This window comes from Dryobates pubescens, chromosome 8 (assembly GCF_014839835.1).
Source record: "Dryobates pubescens isolate bDryPub1 chromosome 8, bDryPub1.pri, whole genome shotgun sequence".
Classification (NCBI taxonomy): domain Eukaryota; kingdom Metazoa; phylum Chordata; class Aves; order Piciformes; family Picidae; genus Dryobates; species Dryobates pubescens.
In genome coordinates, this window is record NC_071619.1 from 36,413,973 (window position 1) to 36,440,671 (window position 26,699).

Below are 26,699 nucleotides of genomic sequence, written 5' to 3' on the forward strand. Positions count from 1 at the left end.
CACCACCCAGATCCACAGCAGATCTATAGCAAGTCTGCTATCACCCAAACTTCAGCCTCTCATGTCTCTTGACTTTTTTCTCCCTCATTTTGGCTGGCAGCGAGGAGCCTTTGCCTGCCTACAAAATTGCCTGCCTGCAGCTGCCCAGAAGAGCTGAGCTCAGCAGAAAGGAGGCAGGAGCTGGCAGTGCTGCAGTGCAAAGTGAAAGCTGAGCGGCAGGGAGAGGCCTTGGTGGAGTGTGTCCCAGTCCTGCAAAGATGGAGATGGGCTCAGAGACAGCAATTCCCACTTTCCTTCCTAGTAGGAGCCCAGTCAGTGGGTATCCTCTGCCACATGCTGCAGGGCTGCAAGCCCAAGTCGTTTTCCCCTTGCCTTGAAAAGCCTGGAAGTGTGGCTGCAGAGCATCCTGCTGCTGCTCTGATTCACAGGGCAAAGACAGAAAAGCAAGCTTGCTGGTGCTGGAGAGCTCAGTGACGTCAGTCACCTATAAAACACTGCCCTGTCATGAGATGGTCACTTGTGTGGGCTAGCTAGTTCTTCCTGCATATCCCTCCCCACAAAAAGAAACCCCAAACAAATGGCTGGCTGATAAACCTTGTGTTCTTTCATTTTTGTTGTTACGGATGCTAGGGCTCACGACGAGCCAGAACACAGAGGAATCTTCTCCCCACCGCCCCGGCCACACATGCACTGCAGCCACTGAGGTGTCAGAATGGTAGCTTCTCCTCTCCAAGTGCTCTGGCTGCTGCACCAGACCTGTTGCTTGTGTGGCAATTTCCAGACACCCTCCAGCATTTTCTTAACCCTATTTCACTACAGCCTGATTTCTCCCTCTCCTCCTCCTCACTTGGGAGCCACTGCGGTGTCTCCTGTTGGCACCTCTGCATGAGATTCTGCCACGGAAAGGAGATGATGGCAAGGGACAGCCCTCTCCAACAAGAACAACACTCTGAATGAGTGAAAAAGAAGAGCAAGGGGAATTATGTTGCCTATCTCTTTCCTGTTTGATCATAAATGAGGGATTTCAGACTTGACATTTGGTTTTCTGCTTACATTCGGAGGTCCTGGAGAGTTTCTGACCCAGTTTGTTTCAAGCATGGAACTTGCAAAATGAGCTTTGCAGTAGCAGTGGTGTGCAATGCACACAGGCTCGCCCTGCCACAGCACACATTTCCTTGTGTAACAGCAAGGACAGTAAGAACAACAACAACAGAAGGCTCTGCTTTGCATGACTACCAAAATGGTTAGGAATGACCAGATTGTGGGTTTCATATTGAGGCATTGTTCCTACACACACACACATTATATCCCTAGGAACGGCTGCTTGGTGATGTTCAAGGTCTCCTCACTCACATCCCACCAGCCCAGCTTTCACTCCCCAGGAGACGTGTTTGGCCACACTGCACTCCATAGTGCTGGAAGGCAGCCCTGGTTTCTTCTGCTTATTTGGACAAATGCACATGTGCACAACCCCATGTGTGTGTGCAAGCACTCATGCATAGCAAGGGCTACTATGCAGGTGCTTGGATCCTGAAAGCCAGAGAGGTTGCATGTGGGAGATTAAAAAAGGCTAACCAAGGATGCAGACTGACTCCTGCAAGCAAGGTGGCCAGAAGTCAAAAAGCCAGTGAAGACACCAGAGAGGAGGACACGATGGGAACCTGTGTTGAAACTGCCCCTCTCTCCTCACCCCTCTTCTCTGCCTCTCAGCATCTTGTCTCACATTTACAAGGCAGGACATTATCTACAGCAGGATGAGCATATGTACACATGGACTGTTCCCTTTGCATGCTTAGAGAGAGCAAGAGAAAGAGAGCGAGAGAGAGACGGCGCAGCAAGAGCTACAGAGAGACGCATGCACGCACACAGGCATACACGGGAGACAGAGAAAGACACCTGGTCGAATTGAGGGGGGAGAGGAAGAGGATTGAAAAGAAAAGAAAAGGAAGAAGCTTTCAGCAGAGTTGACACAGCTTTAGTTCAGGCCAGCAAGTGTGATGTTGCAAGAAGGAGGGGACAGGAAAGAAAGTGTTTGCAAGGGCTGGGTGCACAGGAGCACAGGGTGAAGTGGAGAGAGGAAGGATTTCATAGGACACCAGTGTGCAGAGAGCTTCAGGTGACTTGCTCTGGTTTGTGGCTTTTTTTTATCTTCTTTTTGTTTGTTGGTTTGGGTTTTTTTCTTGCCTTTTATTTTTGTTTGTTTTGGTTTTGTTTTGTTTTCAAAAGGATGAAATGGCTGAGCATAGGCTCACAAAAATGACCCAAGGGCATCCAAAAAGTTAAGTGGCTATAGATAGACACTGAAGCAAAGACCTCTTTCTGCAAAAGAAAGAAAGAAAGAGGTGGAAGCAAGGAAGTTGGAGTATGGGAAAGAAGAAGGAGGAGAGAAAAGAAAAGGGATCTTCTGTTCAATTGGCTTTGCAGGTTTTGATGGATTGTTTGCATTGCAGCATCCTCTGGCGACACGATCCTTGCTGGTGCCTCATTCTCTCCTTCGCTTCGTGTTGCCTCCAAGACAGTCGGTGACTTGCTAGTCTGCTTGTCAGGTTTCAGGTTGAATGTTGCTGAGTCTTCTTTGCTCTAATTTTTCCTCTCCCCCCTCTTCACTCCTGAACACACAAAAGTTGTGAAAGAAACAGTCTTCTCTCTCTCTCTCTCTCCCCTCTCCTCTCTTTTGTTTTCTCTCTCCTCTCTTCACTCTGTCTCCTGTATAACGCGTTTTGTTTTGTGTGTTGTTGGTTTCCTTGTGTTGTGGTTGGTTTTTTTTTTTAATTATTATTATTATTATTAATTATTTTTAATTCTGACTTGTATTAACATTTGCTGAGTAGGCAGAGCAGGGATGCTGCTAGCAGCCACAGTGGGACGGCCAAGCTCATGGAGCCGTTGTCTACTCTCCCTGTACCGGGTCCTGCAGGATGCGAGAAGGGAGAGAAAAAGAGAACAAGATTACACATGGCTGGGTGAGATGAGGGTAACACAAGAACACAGTGACTTGCTCCCAAACTGCTCTTGAAGCAAGGAGTTGGGGCTGCAGGCCACAGCCACTTTCTCATTTAGGTGAGCCTCTCTCCAGCCCCACTGCAGGCTCCTGCCCACCAGCACCTCAGCGTTGTACCCCACCGTGCTACACTCTGCATGTGGTTCTCCCTAAGCAGTGCCCAGGCTGGAGCTTGGGGCAAGCAGTAAGGCTCAGTCCCAGTGCTTAATACAGAATCACAGAATGATTTTGCCATCCCATCCGTTGCTGTGCCTCCAACTGGGAGCCGCTGGCCACCTGGTTGTGGAGGCACGGCTCTCACCTTCACACGGTACACTCCCAGCCCCCAGCTCCGCATCTCCCTCTCCACTCTGCCGCCTTCCCAGCAGTGTCCCTGCAACGCCAGGGCTCGCTGTAATTCTGCGCAGCGGCCAGCGCCCGTCTGCAGCCAGACAGCAGCCCGGTGGGGGCTGATTGATCGCAGCAGTTCAATCAATAACACATGGGCCCAACCTGCAGGCAGCTCCCCTCCCAGGGGCTGCGCTGCAATTATTTACTTCATGGGGCAGGGGGTAGGGGAAAGCTTCACTGCTGGGTTTGTGGCCCTGCAGCACAGCACCTGTGGGGTGAGGGTGCAGGGTGTGCCAGGGAGATGGATTTTTTGTAAGGGTGGGGAATGAACCTGCACACGTGCACGTGTGTGTGCACAGGGCTCTGCCAGAGGGGGCAGGGGCAAGCGCTCTGCTGCTGCAGCCACAAATAACGCAGCCTCGCTCCGAGAATATTAAGTGCTAACACTCCTGACATTTTCTCATTCATAATCCTGTTGAAGGGCTCCCTTTTCTTCAAGGGATACTGTTTGAAATTCATGCTACAATACCAAGCCTTGGCTGCCTTTGCTTTATAATGGGGCAGGGAGGGGCACATGGCTATGGATTTGCAAATGCATGCTCATGTGGATACGTGTGCATCAGTGCGGGCAGACCCCAGGTCCCTCAGCCTCTCCTTGTAAGACATGCTCTCCAAGCATACACACCTATGTGCACCTGCATGTCCAGGTGCAGGCACACATAGCTATGTATGCTTGGAGAGCATGTCTTAAGTTTAGGAAAGATGTTGACTTGCTGGAACGTGCCCAGAGAAGGACAACAAAGTTGGCGAGGGGTTTGGAGCACAAGCCCTGTGAAGAGAGGCTGAGGGAGCTGGGGTTGTTCAGCCTGGAGAAGAGGAGGCTCAGGGGAGACCTTACTGCTCTCTACAACTACCTGAAGGGAGGTTGTAGACAAGTGGGGGCTGGTCTCTTCTCCCAGGCAACCAGTGCCAGAACAAGAGGACACAGTCTCAAGCTGTGCCAGGGAGGTTTAGACTGGATGTTAGGAAGAAATTCTTCATAGAGAGAGTGATTGCCCATTGGAATGTGCTGCCCAGGGAGTGCTGCTGGTGGAGTTGCCATCATTGGGGATGTTTAGGAGGAGACTTGATGGGGTGCTTGGTGCCATGGTTTAGTTGATTAGATGGTATTGGATGATGGGTTGGACTTGATGATCTTGAAGGTCTCTTCCAACCTGGTCTATTCTATTCTATTCTATTCTATTCTATTCTATTCTATTCTATTCTATTCTGGAGCGCTGCCATCCCCAACTTCCCTATTTCCCAGCATGGTGCAAGGGGTGCATCCCCAGTAGCTGTTTCAGCAGTGCTTTGCCATCCCCATGCCAAAGTATGGTCTGGTCTGGTCTATTCTATTCTATTCCATTCTATTCTATTCCATTCCATTCTATTCTATTCTATTCTATTCTGAGAGGCTGAAAGACCTGGAGTTGTTTAGCCTGAAGAAGAGGAGGCTGAGCGGAGACCTTATTGTTCTCTACGGCTATCTGAAAGGAGGTTGGAGTGAGGCGGGTGTTTGCCTGTTCTCCCTAATAACTAACAAGAGGTAATGGCCTGGAGATGAGCAAGGGGATGTTTAGGTTGGATATTAGGGAGAATTTGCTTACTAAAAGAATGGTGGGGCACTGGAACAGGCTACCCAGGGAGGTGGTGAGTCACCCTCCCTGGAGCTGTTAAAAAAACAAAGGAGTAAATGTGGCACTTCGGGACATGGTCTTGTGGCTATGGAGGTGAAGGGTAAAAGGTTGGACTTGATGATCTTAGAGGTTTTTTCCAAGCTTAATGTTTCTATGATTCTATATACACATATACATAGATGTGCATGTATGTGCAGCATTTTACACACAAGGGGTGTGGGAAGATGCTCAAGTGTGAAGGCAAAGATGAGTTTATACATTTGGACTGGTCCTGCTATGGGAAAAGAAGACATGCTTGCTACCAAGAGCTCTTTCTAATAGTTTTTAAGGGAAAACTCCTTTAGTTTGAGGATGACAGAGCACTGGACCAGGCTGCCCAGAGAGGTTGTGGAGTCTCATGCTCTGTAAACTTTCAAAACCCGCCTGGCCACATTCCTGTGCAACCTGATGTAGGTCAACCTGCTCTAGCAGCAGGGTTGCACTAGATGATCTCTATGGGTCCCTTGCAACCCCTACCATTCTGTGATTCTGTCTGATTCTGTAATAGCAGAGGGACAAAAAAAAGCAACAGGCCATGCTCAGGAGAGCTCCATGGGGCTGAAGTACAGCTGCTCCTTTTTACCAACCTTCAGAACTGTGAGGTGAAGAGCTCCTCTCTGCTTGCTCAGCAGCATAGCCACTATTAAACTAGGGGGTGACTAAAAGGCAGCAAATCCAAGCAAGATGTCCCCAGAGCCCCTGAAATTCTGCAGCACTTTCATTTGTGTAATTTCCTCCTAATGTAGTCCTTCACTTTTCTACATGAGCTGTTTGTGCCCCAATTCTGTTCTTTCATTATTAAGTAAGCATGTGCTAAATTGTGTGGAGAATTTATCTCCATCTATGGCTTCTTTTTTTTGCCAGTAAGTCCCTGCTTATCTTTTGTGGCTTGTCACACAAATACTGCAACACTGCCTTTTTTAACTCCTTGTTTCCCTCTCTGAGTTCAGGACCAAGTTTATATTCAAATTACCAAATTTACCTGACCTGTGTCCAGAGAAACCATCTCTCACGCTCGAATAATTGCAGGGAAGCTGTTTGGAACCATTTGCAACCCAGTTTCATAGATTTATAGGTTGGTTTGGGTTGCAAGGGACCTTAAAGATCATCTCTTTCCAACCCCACCACCATGGGCAGGGACACCTCCCACTAGACCAGGTTGCTCAAAGCCTTATCCAACCTGGCCTCAAACACCTCCAGGGAGGGGGCAGCCTTGACCTTCCTGGGCAACCTGTTCCAGTGTCTCACCACCCTCATTGTAAGGAATTTCTTCCTAATATCCAGTCTAAATCTACCCTCCTGATGCTTAAAGCCATTGCCCCTCATCCTGTCACTACAAGTCCTTGTAAAAAGTCCCTTCCTGGCTTTCTTGTAGGCCCCTTTGAGGTAGTGAAAATGAAGAAATCCCAAAACATAACTCCCCTGGCTCAGTGAATAATAAATAATACACCACACAGGGTGTGTTGCCCACAAAAGGTTTTGAACTGTCACATGTGTCCAGTTCTGGGCCCCTCAATTTAAGAAGAACATTGAGACTTTCGACCATGTCCAGAGAAGGGCAACGAGGCTGGGAAGAGGTCTCCAGCACAAGCCCTATGAGGAGAGGCTGAGGGAGCTGGGGTTGTTTAGCCTGGAGAAGAGGATGCTCAGGGGAGACCTTATTGCTTTCTACAACTACCTGAAGGGAGGTTGTAGCCAGGAGGGGGTTGGTCTCTTCTCCCAGGCAACCAGCACCAGAACAAGAGGACACAGTCTCAAGCTGTGCCAGGGGAAGTTTAGGCTCAAGGTGAGGAGAAAGTTCTTCACAGAAGGAGTAATTTGCTGTTGGAATGTGGTGCCCAGGGAGGTGGTGGAGTCACTGTCCCTGGAGGTGTTCAGAAAAGGCTTGGATATGGCACTTGCAGCCATGGTTTAGTTGTCAGGAGGTGGTAGGTATTAGGTAATAGGCTGGACTTGATGTCTGAAGTCTTCCAACCTGGTTGATGCTATGATTCTATGCTGTTTGTCTTCTTGGCCACCTGGGCACGCACTGGCTCATGCTGCCAGCGTCCGCAGGTCCTTCTGTGCCGGCTAGTCTCCAGACACTCGGCCCCGGTCCGAGACCCCCCAGTGCGTACACGTGGGCACAGAGAGCAGCGCCGCGGTCTCTGCTGCCCTCTGGCGGCCGCCGCCATCGCTTCGCCGGATGCCATAGCCGGAGAGCGCAGTCTTGGCAATAGCCCTGTCACTGTCTCTGCCACTGCCTCTGCCAGCCTGTCCAGCATCCCTGGGACCGCCCCTGCCAGTATCTTTGCCAGCAGCCCAGCGAGCAGCCCTGGGAGCATACCGGCCACCATTCTTGCCACCATCTCTGGGACCATCCCTGCCAGTATCACTGCCAGCAGCACAGTGAGCAGCCCTACCTGCAGCCCTGCCAGTACCCCTGCCTGCAGCCTGGCCAGCATTTCTGCCACGATCCCAGCCCACGGCCCTGCCCACAGCCCTTCCAGCAGCTCGGATATCATCCCTGCCAGCAGCCCAATTATTATCCATGCCAGCAGCCCAGCTAGTATCACTGCCAGAAGCCCTGCGGGAGCCCCAGAAAGCCTCTGTTCAACCCATCTGCACCCCCACTGCCTGGCACAGCAAGGTCCCAGGTGCTAAGAGCCAGGAAGCAACCCCCCTTTCAGTGGGCACTGGGGTGAGGGGGCTTTCTTTGCGGTTTCCCACTGTTGTAACCTGGAGCTCTGGGAATCAGTGCTGCAAACTAATCTCCAGGGCTAATTGTTGCCCTGCAATTTGGCAGCTCTGCAAAGTTCATGACCATGTGAGAGCTTTGAAGAGGGTTTTCTTCCACTGCAGCCAGGGAAGGAAATTGGGTTTCTGATTATGATGAGTTGATATGAATATCTGGCAGCATTTCACAAATAAACCCTAACGGGAGCCCAGACCCCAAACAGCTGACAGAGTCAGATCATGTTAATTAAATCAAGAGGAAACAGGCTGAAAATAGGCAAGGGCAAAACGATTGCACTTCTCCTCAGTGCTGCAGACAGTGAGAACATCCCAACCCTCTTCCCATGGCAGCAGATCCTAGCTGTGTCCTTACATTTAACCCTGGGAAAAACACAGCCACGCCAGCATGAGCTCACTACTCCTGCTCACCTGCATCTAACAGCCCCATGTGCCAACCTCACACAGAGAGGTTCCAGGTGTCTTATCCTGACACTTGTGGGAGAACATCTCCATACTTTTGAGTGGGGATGTGGAAAGGGCAGAAAGGCCTCTCAGCAATTTCACCTGGTACCTCACCTTCCTGCAGGCAAACCCTTCCATGCAGCATGAGGTTCAGGCTGGATGTTAGGAAAAAGTTCTATACAGAAAGAGTGATTGCACATTGGAATGGGCTGTCTGGGGAGGTGGTGGAGTCGCCATCACTGGAGGTTTTCAGGAGGAGACTTGATGGGGTGCTTGGTGCCATGGTTTAGTTGCTTGGGTGGTGTTGGATTGGTTGATGGGTTGGATGCGATGATCTTGAAGGTCTCTTCCAACCTGGTTTATTCTATGTATATGTATATGTATATTCTATGTATATGAAACAGAATAGTTGCTGCATGCTCCCATGTGTAGTGTGGTGCTTCAGTGGTACTACAGGAGCTTCCCCGGCCTCTTTACGTGAGCCTGCCAGTGACACCTGCTGCTGAGGCTGCCTGACCTTCCCCATTACAAGGCTCTGTCTGCATGGCACTTTACAAGCATCGGCAGGCCAGGTGGAATGATCCCATGCTGGGTGTTTGCCTTGGGCTGATTTTATTTTCTTAGAGTAGAAAAGCAGCAGACAAAATTCTTCTGCTGTGTCTGAGAGCAAGGCTTGAGAAGGGGGGAAAAAAAAAGCTTATTGAAAGAAAAAGAAATCCAGTGATGGTCCCTCAGAACATTTTCCTGGTCAGGTTCTTTGGCTCAGAGCCTTGTGACAGTCCAGACTTTCAGCTAGACAAAACTATTTGTCTTCAACACCCTTGGGGAGGGTATCTCCACAGAATTCACACATCCTAACCTTCCTGGGACCACCTCAGTGGGTCAGTGCTTTGGCTCCTCACAGGTTTTAGCTTGCTCCAAAATCATCATGGCACAGATGGACTTGCTACACTTGCTCCTCACCAGAGGGCCACAAGAATAGAATAGAGTAAAATAGAATAGAATAAACCAGGTTGGAAGAGACCTTTGAGATCATTGTGTCCAACCTATCCTCCAACACCACCTAGTCCGCTAAACCATGCAACCAAGCAACCTATCAAGTCTCCTCCTAAACACCTCCAATGATGGTGACTCCACCACCTCCCTGGGCAGCACATTCCAATGGCCAATCACTCTGTGTAGAATTTCTTCCTAACCTCCAGCCTAAACTTCCCCTGGCACAGCTTGAGACTGTGTCCTCTTGTTCTGGTGCTGGTTGCCTGGGAGAAGAGACCAACCCCACCTGTCTACAACAAGGTAGCTGTAGAGAGCAATAAGGTCTCCCCTGAGCCTCCTCTTCTTCAGGCTAAGCAACCCCAGCTCCCTCAGCCTCTCCTCACAGGGCTGTGTTCCAAACCCCTCCCCAGCTTTGTTGCCCTTCTCTGGACATGTTCCAGCAACTCAACATCCTTCCTAAACAGAGTTTGGTTAGCCCAGGCTGTGTACTCTGGTTTGCATGGTAGAGCTGCAATGCTCTTTTTTCCTTTTTCTTCTTTTGCTTTGTGTGTGTGTGTGTGTGTGTGTGTCTGTGTGTCTGTGTGTCTGTGTGTGTCTGTGTGAGTCTGTGTGTGTCTGTGTGTGTGTATGATGGCTCATGAAGTGCTCCTACTCCTGCGATGGGTGTAAGAAAGGACACAGCAAAAAGGGCGGTGGGGTGAGATGGTGGAGGGGAAAAGCAGGGTATTCCTCCTGTTCAAAGCAAACCACAGGAAGATTGCAAAGACAAAAGCAGCTCTCTTCCTCAAAACCAGCCTGCCTCCAAGAGGAGCACACTAGTCCAAGTGGCTTGTCTAATTTTCAGTCCTGTCCTCTGAGGTGCTGGGCTGGAGCTAACTGGGATCATATGGGCAGCATGGCATCATACTGGCCTGCCTCAGGTCCCTCAGAGTCGTGGTGAGCCTGCAGATGCTGAACTCCCTCACAGATCCTTTTTTTTCTTCCATGAACTTGCCCAGTCACTTCCAGACTGCCTGAAGACTTCCACATCCACACCTCCCCCAACTTCTCAGGGATACAGCAGCAATCAGCTGCTGGCAGTGATACTATGGCTACAAATTAAATTTGGGTGTTATGTTCTCCTGTGGCTTTAGGACCTTGGCATTAAAAGGAAGCCTGGCATGCTGCCCATTACTAATTGCTACCTGAACTGTCTAGATTAAAACTGCCTCACTCACTTGCTCTGCAGTCTCCTCTGCTGACTACAGGACAGTCAGGGTAAGGAAATGTCTCTGTGGGAAGAATTAGCTGGGGTGTGTTCACATCTTCCTAGGAAAGACAGTGATGAGCTGTTTGTTAATGAACCTGTTAAAGACAGAGGCTACCCAAGTATCAAGAGATTGGAGGCACCTAAATGCTTAAGTCCTGGACCACAGAGCTGCAAGTCTCCCCACCAAACTTGGGCCATAGCTATGGTACCCAGATGGCTGAAGTTTAGTTGTAAGATGATTTCGTATGGTGCTCCCCAAAGCCTAAGCAGCTGTGACTGCAGTGGTGAATCCTCTGTGATGCAGGCTCAGTCTCCAGAGACAAGGCTGGCTGCAGAAGTCACTGGAAGGGGAGGAGAATTCTGAGGTATGACTTATGTGGGATGAATAAAATGGCCCTTTCCCTCCCTGCCTTTAAGCCTTGAATATACAGGTGCTGCAACTCACAGTCCTGGTAGCAGTGGCTAAGGCCAGAAGGCTGCTTGGTAGTGCTGTATATGCCCTGCCTCATGGCTGGCATTGGACCCTCAAAGCTTGTAGTGCCCATTTGGGGTTAGGGGCTCCATGAGGAGGTGACAATTATGGGAGGCAGTCTGCATCAGGTCAGAGCCACAGGAAAAGACTGCTGATGCATGGGGAAACATGGACTGTGGTGAAGAACCCAATGCAAGGCTACAGCAGAGGAAACCATACCATGGCAGGTCTTCAATTAAGCTGTCAATATGGGCTCACTTGGCTCAGCATGGGGAAGAGGGTAAGAGGAGGGGATGTCAGCCAGATGAGCATAGGGAAAAGTAGCAGCTGATGTGAGCATGCAGGTTGGATAGGTAGCAAGAACAGGTCCAGCAAGAAAGCCAGATGAAGAAAAGCAGGTGAACCCAGATCAGGCAGAGGGAAGCAGTGATGGTGGGAGAGAGGCAGGTAGCAGGGAATGACAGTATTTATGGCAAGAAGGAGTTAGTACTGGGAATGCAGAGGCAGAGGAGTCGGTACCTGCCTGCATCAGAGAAAAAGTGGAGATTCCAGCAGAGCTGTTTAGGTACGGATGAGGTGCCAGGTGAAAACCAAATGCCAGCAACCAGAAGGCAGGGGCAGCTGTCTTTCTACCTCTGTGACATGCAGGTGTACAGAAGCTGCCCTCCAGCTGTGCTCTGCACGGTGCCTGATCGGAGCACACCGCACGCTCCCTGGCAGGCTCTGCTTTGCACCCTTGCCGCCCCCCAGCAGCAGGGGGTCTGGTGGGGGGGTGTGCTCCGGGTGTCTCCTTCCTTCCTACCTTGCTAGGACACGAACGGGCTGCGGGGCCCACGCGAGGCCGGCTCAGGCTGGTGAGCCTCCGCTTGCTACAGGATCGCCTTTTGCCCACCAGGTGGCAGGCGAAGGCAACCGAAGAGACCGGGGAAGTCGGGGCGCTGTCCCGGCCCCGGGCGGGTCTCGGTCCGGGAACTGCGCGGCTGGCCGCCGCACCCAGCCTTAGGGGCAACGCACGCCTGCCAGAAGGCAACGAGGTCATAGAACCATAGATGTATCGGGTTGGAAGGGACCCTCGAGGGTCATCTTGTCCAAGCCCCTTTCTGTGAGCAGGGACATCCCCAACGTGATCAGGTTGCTCAGGGCCCCATCAAGCTTGACCTTGAACGTCTCCAGGGATGGGGTCTTCACCAACTCTCTAGGCAACCTGTTCCGGTGTTTCACTACGCTCACTGTAAAGAGCTTCCTCCAGCTAATGTCCAGCTGAAATCTACCCCGTTCTAGTTTAAAACCATTGCCCTCATCCTATCGCTGCACATCCCGCACAGCAAAGCCCCTGCATGGTTCCCATGCTGAGGAAAGGGGGCCAGCTCTGCATGCTCTGAACCTCTGCTCAGCTCAGTATGGCCACGTTTCTGTGTCAGGGAGTCTGATCCCCACTGGTCGACATCTATCTCTGCATTAACCACCATGAAGCAGTTTCCTTGGCAGAACTGCTTTAGAGGGACAGATCTGACCTGATTACCCGAATCCAGACCTCCATCCGAAGCCAGACCTCCATCCACTGCAGTGACTAGTACTCCAGAGGTTTCAGGGAGTGGTGGTAAAGTTTCTAGTCCATTCTACTCCCTCCACACAGATACTCTATCTTTTCTTCCCTCGCTCTCTCCAGCTCCCTTTGCCATGCCATATAACATTTGCTGAATACACAGGCTAAGTGAGGCTTGTAAACAAATCCACAAGTTCTTTTGGTTGCACAGAGGCATGCCTCCAAATGCTGTGAGCAACACAATCACTGCCAGCAGAAATGGACTCTCTTATGACTTTCAAGATTCCCAGTACAGACCTTTATAAAGGGTCATCTGAGATGCAAGCAGAAAGCAGAGGTCTTTCATCCCTACCCAGGGAGAAAAAAATATTACCCACCTGGCTACACATTTCATACCTACATTCTCCATTCTAGAACATTCTGGTGGGTCCTGGTTCCTATCATCTGAGTAAACCAAAATAGAGTTAGGAAAAGAGATTGTGGGTGGCAGATTGCCTCTTATTAACATTAAGACACCAGGACTGGACATATCTGCAGTGCTGATTGGATGTGGCACTTGGTGCCATGGTTTAGTAGTCATGAGGTGTTGGGTGAAAGGTTGGACTTGATGATCTTTGACGTCTCTTCCAACCTCACTGATTCTATGATGCAAGAGAACCCACAGAGAAGTTTCACAGGGCATCAGAGAGCTACAGGGTCCTTATTACTTTGAGGAATTTGTTGCTGGGATCTTTCAAAGAATGCATGGTAAAACCTGATGTAATATGACAGTCACCCTCCATGAGTTTCTAAATGGAAGTGAGGCCAGGAGGAATCATGAGGCAGGATAGGAGGTCCTGGAAAGGAAGCAGCAATGGCAAATCAAGTAGATCTGGCCTTTTCCACATGCTCTCCACCCTGAGCAGCTCTGGACTCTGCTCTGTTGACAGAGAAGGTTTGAGTCCTGCCTCTTGAGCAAAGGAGAGGACTAATAATTAGGGAGGAATGGAAAAACCCCACCACCTCTAAAAGAGAAGGTGCAAGGGAAAGGCGATGTGCACCATGCAGCTCTCTCTCTGTCCTCTCACTCTCTGGGGCCAGGAGGGGTCTTTGGTGTTACACTTGCCAGCTCTTCTGCAGGAAGTAATTTTTATAGTCTGTTGACTCTCTTGCCAGGGCTTCAGAAGATGAAATCTTTATTATCACGAAGGCTTAAAAGGGAGGAATGCCGTTAATTCCATTTTCAAGGTCATACTTTGAAAGTTATTAATTTCTTTCTTCTGGGGCTTTACACTCTGCTCTGAGGCTTTAGGGATTAGCAGCTTCTACTTACTAGGGTTCATTTGGGGCTTTTTTCTTACTACTTTCGTGTGTGTCCCCTCCCCTCTGAGAAGAAGACATGATTTTTCACTCCCTGTTCTTAAGGTTGAGGCTGTTTTGTTCATTACCTGCTTGTACTCTAACCTCATGCCCAGCTCTGCTCCTGTAATTAAAACTTGACTGTGACTTCAGTAGCAAAAGGCTGGCTCTTCTGGAGGTGGAAATACTGCTGTGTAAACTAGGGAGGATGCCCTCCAGCAACTCTCCAACAAGATTAAGGAAATGTCCCTGGTGTCTATCAATCTTAGCACACAGTTTAATGTATTTTGGAATTTGCTCATGCTTTTCTAGCACTGAACAGTTCTTCCCCATGTTTTGCAGCTCATTCCCGGTGTACTAAGTACTCATCTATCATACCTCATGTCTCAGTGAAGATTCATTCTGTAATGCAGTGCACCCATCCTTCCCTGAGGTCTAAAGAACAGCCCTGAAATTGTGTTTCTCAGTGTCTTTCTGAGAAGGTCGTGGTGTTCAAAAGCTGGCTGCTTGTGCCATTTATCCTGAAGCTGGTTTATAGTACTCCCAGTCTACAATTGAACTGTGACTGACCCGTGAGGCTGGTGTTGGCTAGAAGACACCTTGAGTCCTGTGTCCAGTTCTGGGCCCCTCGATTAAAGAGGGACATTGAGACTCTTGAACATGTCCAGAGAAGGGCAACGAGGCTGGGGAGAGGCCTCCAGCACAAGCCCTGTGAGGAGAGGCTGAGGGAGCTGGGGTTATTTAGCCCGGAGAAGAGGAGCCTCAGGGGACACCTTCTTGCTGTCTACAACTACCTGAAGGGAGGTTGTAGCCAGGAGGGGGTTGGTCTCTTCTTCCAGGCAACCAGCACCAGAACAAGAGGACACAGTCTCAAGCTGTACCAGGGGAAGTTTAACCTTGGGGTGAGGAGAAAGTTCTTGAGAGAGAGTTGTTAGCCATTGGAATGTGCTGCCCAGGGAGGTCGTGGAGTCACCATCCCTGGAGGTGTTCAAGAGGGTATTGGATATGACACTTGGTGCCATGGTTTAGCAGTCATGAGGTGTTGGGTGACAGGTTGGACTTGATGATCTTTGAGGTCTCTTCCAACCTTATTGATTCTATGATTCTAAGACCACCTGTGTTGCAAGGTTGCACGAATCATTAACAACTATGTCAAAAGGTTCCAAGATTTTCTTGCAGCTGAAATGTAGTGCCCCCCACTGTTTCAATTTCCCTAGTAGCTGAAGATCAAAAAAAACCCCAAACCCAAACCAAAGCAAAGAACTCCACCACCACAACAAATAAACCCAAATGAAACCCCCAACAAACTAAACCAAACCCAAACCCTCCACAGTTGGCTAACTACTGATACAAAATCGATTACTTGAAGCTGCTCTTTCTTCAAACCATTCATTGAAGACTCTCATCTCAGAAGCAAGACATCAAAAACTGCACAGCACAGGCTTTTTCAAGCTCCATGACAGGAAAGATCTGAGCTTTTTCTGCTTTTTGCTTCCCTAGGATACTGCTATCCTCTCCTGCTCTCCTCTCAAGCACGTGTGTACAGCGCAGCAGACCAAAGGTGATGCCAGCATACAGGCTGGTGTCTCAAGTGGGGAACAAACAGCATAGGCCACTCACCCAGAGCACACACAGCTCTAGGAAGCAAGTTTGCTAATCAGAGGCTCTGGAACCTCTTGAAAAATTAATATTTTCATCAGCTTTATTTCTGTCTGTTTACTCACTTCATCTCTGCTATGGTTTTCTATAAGCTTTGCTGGGTATTTGGCATGAGAAAGATTTGAGTGGCTGTGCGCAGAAATAAAGAGGGAGGGACACGCTGGGGGGATGACTGGAAAGGAGGCTGGAGCAGGAGGAGAACTAAATTGGGCTGCATGCTTGCAATTGCTCTGGTACTGAAAACCAGTTGTATTGCTGCCTCTGCCCTTCTACCCCTTTTCATCCAGTACCTGCAGCACAGTGCCCCCTCCATCTGTCCTTGAGGTCTTCTTAGGGGCCATCACTCATCTCTGGGGACTTCTTTGCAGCTTAGTGGACACCAACCCTTGTCTCCACCCCACTGCCCAGGAGTAGAACAAGCTAGCAGGAGGTTTCAGATAGCCTTTGTCAAGGGCTGCTTGTGAGCAACGAGAAGTATGGAAGACTATAAAGGAGCCTGTGCACTTCTATGAGCATTTCAGTGCATTAGAGATTCAACAGCAGTCAAGCTGGGCCCACAGGCTGGGGTATGTCTCTGAAGTATGTGGGATAAGTAAATACTACTTTGTGTCACCTATAGTTCTCATCCAAGTACTGATGTGTGTGTGTATGTGCAATTCTAGAGTGAGACTCCTGGTCACTTTAATGCCCTAACAGTGCAAGCAGGGCCTTAAATGCCTGGTCCAGTCATAGGGAAAGCTGGAGGAGAAAACTATAGTGGCTTCTCACAGACCATTACTAGACTGGTAATTAAAAAGGGAAAGTTCATACAGCTTACATAGACAAATACACCTGCATCTACTCTGGTTCCTCCTTTAGGTGTTCTAGGATGCCTGGAAATTGCTCAGTGACTGTGGGATGTGCCTCTGAGCATGGAGTATGCACATACAGTGCATAAGATGACCTAGCTCCATAGTGCACCCATCCATCCATCCATCCATCCATCCATCACTGAACATCCATCCACATACCGAGATGCTGCCTGGCCAGATCTCACTGAAGCTATGCTGGTTCTAGCATATCTTTGTCCATGGGTGACCCCTCACTCCTCTCCATGTCCTTATTCACCACATTGCAGAGGGACATGCAGGCGATGGCGTGGAAGGTCCAAACGCATTTCTCCTTTGCTCACCTTGCCTCTAGGCCTCTCTCTCTTTTCCAGGGGAGCTCTGCTGACAGACCTGCTTGCCCACAGGAGGAAAGGCCTGCCAGGAGCACTCTGCTTTTTCTGCAAGCCTGATTTCTTTGGAGTCATTGTTTTTTTGTCTCCATGCACCACCCCCTCCCCCCTCCCCTCCCAAATCCCGCACCTCTGTTGTCCTGGTTGTTTTTTTGTTTTTAGAGAGAGTGCTTAGACAGCTGTATTAATCATGCAAGCCCAGCCATGTGTAATGTGCTTTATCAACAGCAGAGCAGACACTGAATGGCAACCAGTTCACAAGCGGGGCCGGTGCAGTGCCTGAGCTGGGAAGATAAAACTGCTGTTTCCCGAACCAACTTACCGTCATGGGTTAGTGAATGGAGAGACTGTTCACTTGGGACAATAACCAGAGGGGAGGCCAACTTGTTAAGCAATTCTTGAGAGGTTCACACTGGAAATGGAAGGGGGGGAGGAGGAGGATGAAGGTGGGAATTGCTTTTGGGTCATTTTCTCTTGGAGGTGGGAGGAATCTTTGTTGCGTGCATTTAAGGATGAAATCAAGACAGCGGGGGTTGGTCTTCATCCTCCTCCTTGCAGCCCTCCACACCTTGGTCCCAGTCAGCCTGGCTGGTAGGCTCAACGTGGCAAGTAAGGAGAGGGAGAGTGAAAGAATTAAGGTAGACCTGCTGTGCAGTGGGTGTAAGTGGCCTTTGCTGTCTCTGAAGAGGAAAGTTCAGTTGATGGCTTCAGAAACTCATCTAACATGCAGATGGTTATCAGGCTATGAGTATCCTCTGGGCTGAGGATACCTGTCTCATAACGGTTATAGCCTGCCTGAGCTCTGCTCTGCAGTGTAATCTGTCCATGCTACAAAGCTGACACTATCAATGTCCCTGCTGGACAACTGATTTTTCTCAGCAGTTGCTGTTCCACGGGTTTGTTTGTAATCTTTGCAGTGCAGTTGTGTGTGTTTTCCCCCACTGGTTTCCTCTAACCTTCACTGTCCCATCTGACTGCTGTGCCCCATCCTCTGTTTTGCAGGGCTGTTCTGGATGCATGCAAAGCCCACACCTGTGACTAAACACTTTGAAATGCCTTCCCTTCCCCAGCACAAGGGCCCAGCTCAGAGGAATATCTTTCTGGGACTTCCAGTCTCAGTTCCTACCCTCTGCTGCTGCTCTTCCTCAGTCCTTGGATTCTCCACAGCATTGCTACTGGAGAGGGTTATGCAAATATATGCAACCCAGGGCTCATTTTGGAATAAATCAATCTAAATTAAAATTAATGAACAAAAAGTACAGAAACACATCAAGCAATAAAGTCATTTCTCTCTCTCCCCCCCTGTGCCTCTCTTTTTTTCTTTAAGAAAGATGGATTCTTTTCTTTATGCTTTTTTGGGGGGGGGGAGGGGAAAATGCTTTTTTGTTATTCTTAAGCAATCTCAGCAAACAGAAACTGTATGTTGCTACCCAGAAAAAAACCATCAAGCAATGCTAGTAGCTGTAATGTAAGTAATTCTTGGCATTACTGTTTCCACATACATCCCTATGACCCCTTTTGGAAGGCATTATCATCACCTCTGACTTGCTCACTTCAAACCACATGGTCAAAATAAGATACAGTGCAACCCCTTGATGGTCCCTGTGAAGTAGCAAGAAACAATTAATGTGATGTTGGCTTTCTGCCTTCACCCTGTCTTGTCCTTCCTATCCCCTTGGCCTGAAACCCCTGCAGGCTTGGCACCCAATGCAGCTCCTTCCTTCAGTACCTGCAGACCTGGTGAGGGATGGATTAAGCCTGAGGAGCAAAGAGAAGCTTGGCCTGTCTGAGCATCCCACCCCTGCAAAGGCAGCCCTTTCTGCACAGACCAAATGGAGCATTGTGCTCTTTGGGAAGTCTGGCTGGGTAACAGCAGCAGGAAGCAAGGACAGCTGTGAATTGTGCTTCTCACCCAGCATCAGGGGTGTCACCAGATGCCTGGGGCGCAGCCAGCTTTCAGGGAAGAGAGGCATGCTCCAACTAGTTAGGTGTACATCACTGCAGAGTGACAAGTACAGCTGAGCTATGGCCTCTGAATTCCTGAGAATTTATGGGAATACCAGACTTGGACATGGCTCCAGAAGATGCCCTTCTGTGGCTGGTCCCTCTCACCATTATTCTTCTCCAATGGTCATTTCTATGTCAAGACCATGACAAGAATACACTGGATATTTTGGCTGGCTTATGCTATGCTTTCCCTAACTCTCTCAGCTAGTTTGTTTCAACCACTGCAGAAGCTTGGGTTTTCACTAACCCTGTCTCAGGCCCCCACTGAGAAAGCACCCTCTGGCCTCAGTGAAGAGGACTCCAGAGATGAGATAGGTTCTTTAGCTGGCTGCACCGTACTGGGAGGGCTGGTTTCTGTGCATTGTTCCCACACAACTGCCTGGTCAGCAAACCCTCAGAGCACATTAACTCTTTACAGTCTGTACTCTCTGAAGTATTCCCCCATGCTTCTCTCCTTAGCTTTGAAATATTCAGACATTCATCCTTTTGCCACTGACATGAGAGCTGCATACTTGGCAGAACTAATGAGGCCATGCACTACAGAAAAGCAAAGGGGAACAGGGGATAGGTGGAGGTAACCACTGCAACAGATGAGCTCTCTTCTCAATGGCTCAGACCTCCACAGGGAGGGAAGAGGACTGACAGGATTTTAGAAAGAAAGATGCTCTCTGTTTCCCACTCTGGTCATCAGACCCAAATGAACATCTCTTTTTGCCCTTCCTCCCAGCTCCCACCCACCTGATGAAGGAGTTAGTGACAGTACAGGCTACATGGGCTACAGCTAAATGGAGACTAGCTATGATCTACAGTCACACAGGGTCATTCTCCAGTCAGTGTGCATTTGAGCAGAAATATTCATTCTCTTTTTCCCATCCCCTCCACTAATTACTAACACACTATTGCTATACATCTTTGGTTCCCCTGGTGATGGCCATGACTTTGATCAGGCCCCAAAGACTGGCATACTTGATGCCCCACAGGCAGTTCAGGATGTGCAGCTTTCTGGATGTGCTGTTTTCTGGGAAACACAGCATCACCCTTGAAGCTCCAAGGGCATTCAGGACAACCAGGCTGAGAAAGCCCCGGGATAGTCTGTGGTAAGCCCTCATCACAGAACTCCTGCAAGGAAGATTCATGGATTTTGGAGCCCACTAGTCTGGCTAATCCATTCTGACATGGACACTAGGAGCCAGCTATGTGTCCAGGTGGCCCAACAGCATCTTTTCCTGTAACAAAAAATTCTGTGTCCAGCAGGAGTAGGGATCTGATCATGCCCCTCTACTTGGCACTGGTGAGGTTGCAGCTTGAATACTAAATTCAGTTTTGAGTGATGCAAGAGAGACACTGAGATGCTGGAGCAGGTCCAGAGAAGGGCAACAAAGCTGGTGAGGGGTCTGGAGATCATGTATTATGAGGGATGGCTGAGGAAGCTGAGATTGTTCAGTCCAGAGAACCAAAGGGTAAGGGAAGACCTTATTGCTCCCTACAACTCCCTGAAAGGAGGTTGTAGTGAGTTGGGTGTTGGTCTTTTAACCCAAGTAACTAGCGTTAGGATGAGAAGAAATGGCCTCAAGTTGTGCCAGAGGGAGGTTTGGTTTGGATATTAAGAAAACTTTCTTTTTCCTAAGAGTGGTCAGGCACTGGAATGAGCTGCCCAGGGAGGTGGTGGAGTCACCATCTATGCAGGTGTTCAATGGGACATGGTTAAGTGGACAGGGTGGTATTGGTTTGATGGTTGGACTTGATGATTCTTAGAGGTCTTTTCCACCCTCAATGAGTCTATGAGTCTATCATAATCACAGGGGATGGAGTCTGTGTTCAATGGGCTGAGGACAAGAGAGAGTGGAAGGCAGAGGTGGAGCTACTGCCAAAATGATGACAGACACATTTGGGGTTCAACAGTGATCCCTCCTGCCTTGTTGTTGGCAGGTGTGGTGTGGAATGAGAAAATTCTCATTTTTCAGAAGGAAAACCCTTTTGAAAAGCCATCCAATGATTCAGTGAGGTCTCCTTAGTGACAGTCAGGTCTTGTGTCATCCCATTGTAACATTATGTTACAATGCAGACAGGAAAACATGATGATGTGGCATCATTTCAGAAGACATTTCAGGGCATTTTGGAGTGCCCGGCTGCAAAATCAGGAGAGCTGGAAAATTTACCAAGGACCATTCACTTGAGAGCTGAATCAGCTGGGCTCCACCTGCCTTTTAGGAAACTGCCTCATCAGATTCAAATCCCAAGTGTTTAGTTGAATGAGCTGCTTCTGAGTCTCCAGCCTGCCTGACAGCAAGATGTTTCCACAGCAGCTATCTAATGATAGCAACGCTTAGCTTGACTACAGTGCTCTCCATTTCAAAACACCTTCTTTCTAAATTAATGCTCAAAATCCCACAGGGCAGGGAAGTGTTACCAAGGCTTAAGAGAAATGGAAATTGAGGGAGAAATAGGGAGGAGGTTATGATTCTGGTCATTGAGGAGAGGTAATTTGAGAGCCGAGGACCGCGTCTTAGAACATCAACTCATCAGGATTAAAAGGTCTAACAAGAAAATTTTATGCATAAGGTTTCTTTGAAGGTGAACAGCAAAGGAGAAGCAAATGTGGAGATAAGTGGCAGAGTCTGTGCTGGGCTCCCACATTGGAGAAGATGGTAAGGGGTTCAGAAAAAGTGATGAGGTCCAGGATATTTAAACCCTGCTTTCTCCCTCTGCAAAACTCTCTTTGTGCGTCTTGGGTCACTGAGGATATCCCAGGATTTGTCACTACGACTTCCTGGAGGCTCCTCACGGAAGTGATGTCACACCAGGATGTCACAGAATCATAGAACCAATAAGGTTGGAAAAGACCTCAAAGATCATCAAGTATCATAGTATCAGTCAGGGTTGGAAGAGACTACAAGGATCATCCAGTTCCAACCCCCCTGCCATGGGCAGGGACACCCCACACTAGATCAGGCTGGACAGAGCCTCATCCAGCCTGGGCTTAAACACCTCCAGGGATGGTGCCCCAACCACCTCCCTGGACAACCCATTCCAGGGCTTCACCACTCTCATGGTGAAGAACTTCCTTCTCACATCCAGCCTGAATCTCCCCACCTCCAGCTTCATTTCATTACCCCTGTCACCCAAGACCTCATGACTACTAAACCATGGCACCAAGTGCCACGTCCAATCCCTCTTGAACACCTCCAGATGTCCTTCAAGATCGTCTCAGGAGACTGGAGGAATAATAGTAGTAATAATAATAATAATAATAATAATAATAATAATAATAATAATAATAATCTTCAAAGACAGAGGGGGAAGTGTTTTAAAGGATTGACTAAAACTCTGCAGGGTGGCCTTGGCAGCTTGATTAGGAAGGGTATTTGCTATGGAAATCCTGGCCTCGCTCACTCGCAGTGTTTGCTTTATCATTTAGGTTAATGGGCTACTCATTCAAAACCAGCTGTAACCAGGGCTGGCTGTGAAAAAAATTAACATTGCCTGCCCCTGGAATGTAAGGATATATAATAAAAGTAACACTAAAAAGAAAGAGCCCTGGGTTTTCCATCAGATGAAAATATTTGCCACTGAAAATTCTGCTTTAAAAAACCCCTGCCATCCCAAACTGGAGAGCTCCTGGAAACCCTACCTCCCAAACAGCCTCAGCAACTTTAATTTCACATCCAAGCACAGGTTTCATTTGCAATACATACAATAATGCTGTTTAATTGGATTTATTTCTCCACACTAGATTCCCAATGGCCTACTTTACTCCTTTTCTCAGCTCCTTGAATGTTATTTACAAATCACTCTCTGGGATTTAATTTTAATGGTAGCTTGATTTCTCCCTCCACACACCTCCCCCCTCTCCTTTATTTTGTAGGTACTTTTCTTTAATTGTATTTCTGGATTTGCCTTTTAAATAGGCAATTGTGACTACATCCTGAGCCTGAATAAGTTGCCAAGAGCAGGGCTTGATTTGAAACCGGCAGAGTAGTTAAATGGAGCCGGAGTAACACCCAGCAGTTATTGTGCTTTACATGGGAGTACCTGCAGGTGCTTTACTTGGGCAGGTGCTCTTTGGCAAAACAACATGGATCTTTAATAACACTCTACCCCCAAAGCCCTGCACAGACATTAACTATTTAGGCTTCTGAACATCCCATGGGTTGAGTGCATCTTCATCTTATGGTGGTAAAGGTCTGGTGTCCAGTTCTGGGCCCCTCAGTTTAGGAAGGATGTTGACTTGCTGGAATGTGTCCAGAGAAGGGCAACAAAGTTGGTGAGGGGTTTGGAACACAAACCCTATGAGGAGAGACTGAGGGAGCTGGGGTTGCTTAGCCTGGAGAAGAGGAGGCTCAGGGGAGACCTTCTTGCTCTCTACAACTACCTGAAGGGAGGTTGTAGCCAGGAGGAGGTTGGTCTCTTTTCCCAGGCAACCAGCACCAGAACAAGAGGATTCCAGTGGGGGTTCAGACTGGATGTTAGGAAGAAATTCTACACAGAGAGAATGATTTGCCATTGGAATGGGCTGCCCAGGGAGGTCACCATCACTGGAGGTGTTTAGAAGGAAACTTGATAGGGTGATTGATTGCATGGTTTAGTTGATTAGGTGGTGTTGGATGATGGGTTGGACACAATGATATCGAAGGTCTCTTCCAACCTGGTTTATTCTATTCTATTCTAAAACAAAGATACTGAGAGAAGCTCTAGGCCAAGATATTTTTTTAAGTGCATATGGGGAATGACTGACTGACTGTTGGTGTAGTTTCAAACACTGTTTCCTTACTTTCTGGAAATACCCAGTTTCTGCACTTTTTCAGCATCTCAACATCACATCCAGGCCCCACATCTCATGTGAATGTTGAGGCCATGCTGCCCAGACCTGATGCTTCTTGGACAGCATGGAGACAGGGCAAAGGCTCTGTTTTGCATTCATGCCTTCTTTCCTTGGAATAAAACAGAGCGTATCAGCTCACCACGGGCCTCTTTTCATCCTTTCTGCCTCCAATGCAGCACTATGTGACACAATAAAGTGTCTCACCATGAAGATTTTGCACAACTGGAGTGAAAACAACTCTTGGCTGCCATTAAATTTAACTTCTGCCTTGTCCCTTACACTGTCTCTGCAAAATTTTAGGTCTGCTTATGCTTTTGATTTGTATCTGAACATGTGGGCAAAGACAGCTTAAGATGGGAATATTTATCAAGAGTAGGTAGGTCTGCAGACAAACTGAACCTCACTGATGACTGTCCAGACATGGGTGTGGACAAAATGCCATGGCTCAACGCTTGGCTAAAGGTTGTTGCTGTTTAGGTGATTGGGGTTTGGTTGGTTTTTTTAAGGGAGAGGGAAAGGGAAGGATGAGGAAGGTGAGCAGAAGAGAGCAAATTACATGTAGACAAGAGGGAAAAGCTTGTTTTGCCCATCCCTGGCTCTGAGCATTTGTCAGGATGATGGAGAATGACCCAGCTAAAAAGCTACTTCAACATAAAGCATATACTGACCTGGAAAAGGATTGGGGAGTGTGGGTAAAACTCGTTCTAAGGGGGGAAAAAAAACAATAAGCAACATGCAGGAGAAAAGGAAAAGCCACTTTTCGCACCAAGCAAGCAGCAGATACAAACCTGATGGAGTTGTCCATCCCCAAATTAAATGAGCTAGGGTAGGTCTCATAGGCAGAGCATTTTTCTAGCAACACACCTAACACACAGTGAAATCCCCTGGGACTGGGAGTCAGAGAGAAGTCACTCGAAAAACTAAACAAATAATATCCACACAGCAAGAGGGATTAAGCACCTGCAGGGAAGGTAATTGGAGTTGATGGGCCATATCTCCCCTCTGACTTTCAAGACCACACATGTCATCACACTACAGCTCTTAGATACATTTCTGGTTGGAAGCTAGCCTTAGCAGAGAGGTGTTGCGAAAGCCCTCCATGGGTAGCCGTCGCCTCCCCAGAACCTCCCCCACAATGAATTTCTTGCCAGTGACAGGTCTCCTGGGAAACTCAGCACGGGGGAGCAGTCAGCCTTGTGAATCCTCAGGGGCACTCTGCTTCTTTGGAGCTTTTGTGTTGTGAGAGGAGAGGAATTTCTGCAGACTCATCAAGCTCTAGTTGTGCGCAGAGCCTGGTGTTTTATTTATCGGTTTCTTTTCCAGTGCATCCTCATTATACGTCACAGCAGGACTGTGTTACACGTCACTGCTAGCCTCACACCTTGTTTCTTCCACGCAAGGATCTCAAAAGAATTGCATAGGCACTGAGGAAAAACAGTGTCAGAGACCTCAGTCTGAGGCTAATGGTAGTGTTGATTCTGAAATACAGATCATGCAGTTGATGCACAGAGCAAGGAAGCCATTTGCCCGAGGTCAAATGATGAACTGTTGGCAGAGCCAGGCACAGAACCAAAAATATCAGCCCAGCAGGCTTGACTCTCACCACTGGGTCTCCTTTCATTACTTCAGAGCTTTCTGGATACCTTGCACTGACTCAGACAAGTTCCTGCTCACGGGCTGGGCAGTTGGTAGACCTTGGGGTATGGTTTAATGGCCGTGGTGGTCTTAAGGTGATGCTTGGACTCAATGATCTTAGAGGCCTTTTCCACCAGAAACAATTCTATGATTCTATGATTTAGCTGTAGAGAGATGCCACTATGCTACAGTTCAAAGGCCTGGGGCAGTGAGTTGTCTCCTGGACTACCTGTAAGGATGGTACCAAGATCACTGCTCATGGACATAGAACTAGGCAGGATAACTCATATTATTCTCTGATCACCCCAGGCCAAGCTATTTAGAGGCAAATAGTTACTATACAGCGCTGGTGGTGTAAAGAGCTATTTTCTGACTTACTGGAGCCCATAGGAATATAGCATATCAGGCCCATGGCTGCGGTACTGGCAGATCTCCTGCCCTCACGGTGGTAATGGAGCTGTTCGAATCCACAGCAGGCACAAGGGAGATTGTCTCTTGCCTAGAAAATACAGGGCTAGCCTGGATCTCTGTGTTTATGTAGCAACAGGGGACTATTGTTCTGCGAAAGCAGGCTGTTGTGCTGACATGACTTCCTTGTTATTTAGTTTGGTTAAATAACTCAGCTCCCCTTTACCTTCTTCCTGCACAGCAGGCTGCAGACTGCACAGCATAAGCAGTAAAAAGCAAAGCACTACGGCCTCATTATCATGCTGCTTTCTATTCAACGACTTTACCTCTGTTCCCCTCACCCGCTGCGTGCTGCCTTTATTGCTCCCCCCTTGCTCATTAGCAGTGTCTCAGCCTTGCCCCATCTGGCCGCCCACCCTAACCACTTTCCTCCTCTCCTGAGTCTTCCAGCAGTTATTGGCATGGGCTTTGCACTGAGACACTATAAGAGATTTTGGGCAAACCCTAGCAGCCACCACCACAAACAAAAGCATGGGCAGTGAGGAGGAAGGGTATAAACATGTGTGCACAGACAGCTCTTGTGCTCCTGGAGTGAAAACAAAGAATTACAAGTTAGAGGCAAGCCCCAGCTCTTTTTAGGACTACCTCTTACTTCTTCCAGTGAAGAAATGTATCCTAATATCCAATCTAAATCATAATATCCTCTCTGAAAGAGTGGTCAGGCACTGGAATAGGTTGCCCCAGGGAGGCGGTGGAATCACCATCCCTGGAGCTGTTCAAGAAATGTGTGAACATTGCACTTCAGGACATGGCTTAATGGCCACAATTGTGTTAGGTTGACAGGTGGACTTGATGATCTTGAAGGTTTTCCAACCAAAACAATTCTAAGACTATGGCTCTGTGATGCTGTGTTTCTATGATTCAATGATCACAACTGCTGGACTGCAATGATAATTCTACATGAAGCCTTTCGAGGAGGCAGTGAATAGGATAGGATAGGATAGGATAGGATAGGATAGGATAGGATAGAATAGAATGGAATAGAAAAGAATGGAATGGAATGGAATGGAATGGAATGGAATGGAATGGAATGGAATGGAATGGAATGGAATGGAATGGAATGGA

The 26,699-nt window shown here is 48.4% G+C and overlaps 1 protein-coding gene across 2 annotated transcripts in view; it reads right to left on the reverse strand.

Moving 5' to 3' along the window:
* Positions 1–2,191: 2,191 nt before the first annotated feature.
* LSAMP (limbic system associated membrane protein) overlaps positions 2,192–26,699 on the reverse strand; it is a 396,186-nt gene continuing 371,678 nt past the window's right edge. The window contains exons 7-8 of one of the 2 annotated variants that reach the window (XM_009908127.2): positions 24,200–24,235; positions 2,192–2,911 (exon numbers count right to left, since the gene is read on the reverse strand). In XM_009908127.2, the coding sequence (XP_009906429.1) occupies positions 2,814–2,911; positions 24,200–24,235 (134 nt within the window). In that variant the 3' untranslated portion in view covers positions 2,192–2,813. The remainder of the gene's footprint in view (positions 2,912–24,199; positions 24,236–26,699) is intronic. The other variant, XM_009908134.2, reaches the window with a different exon arrangement.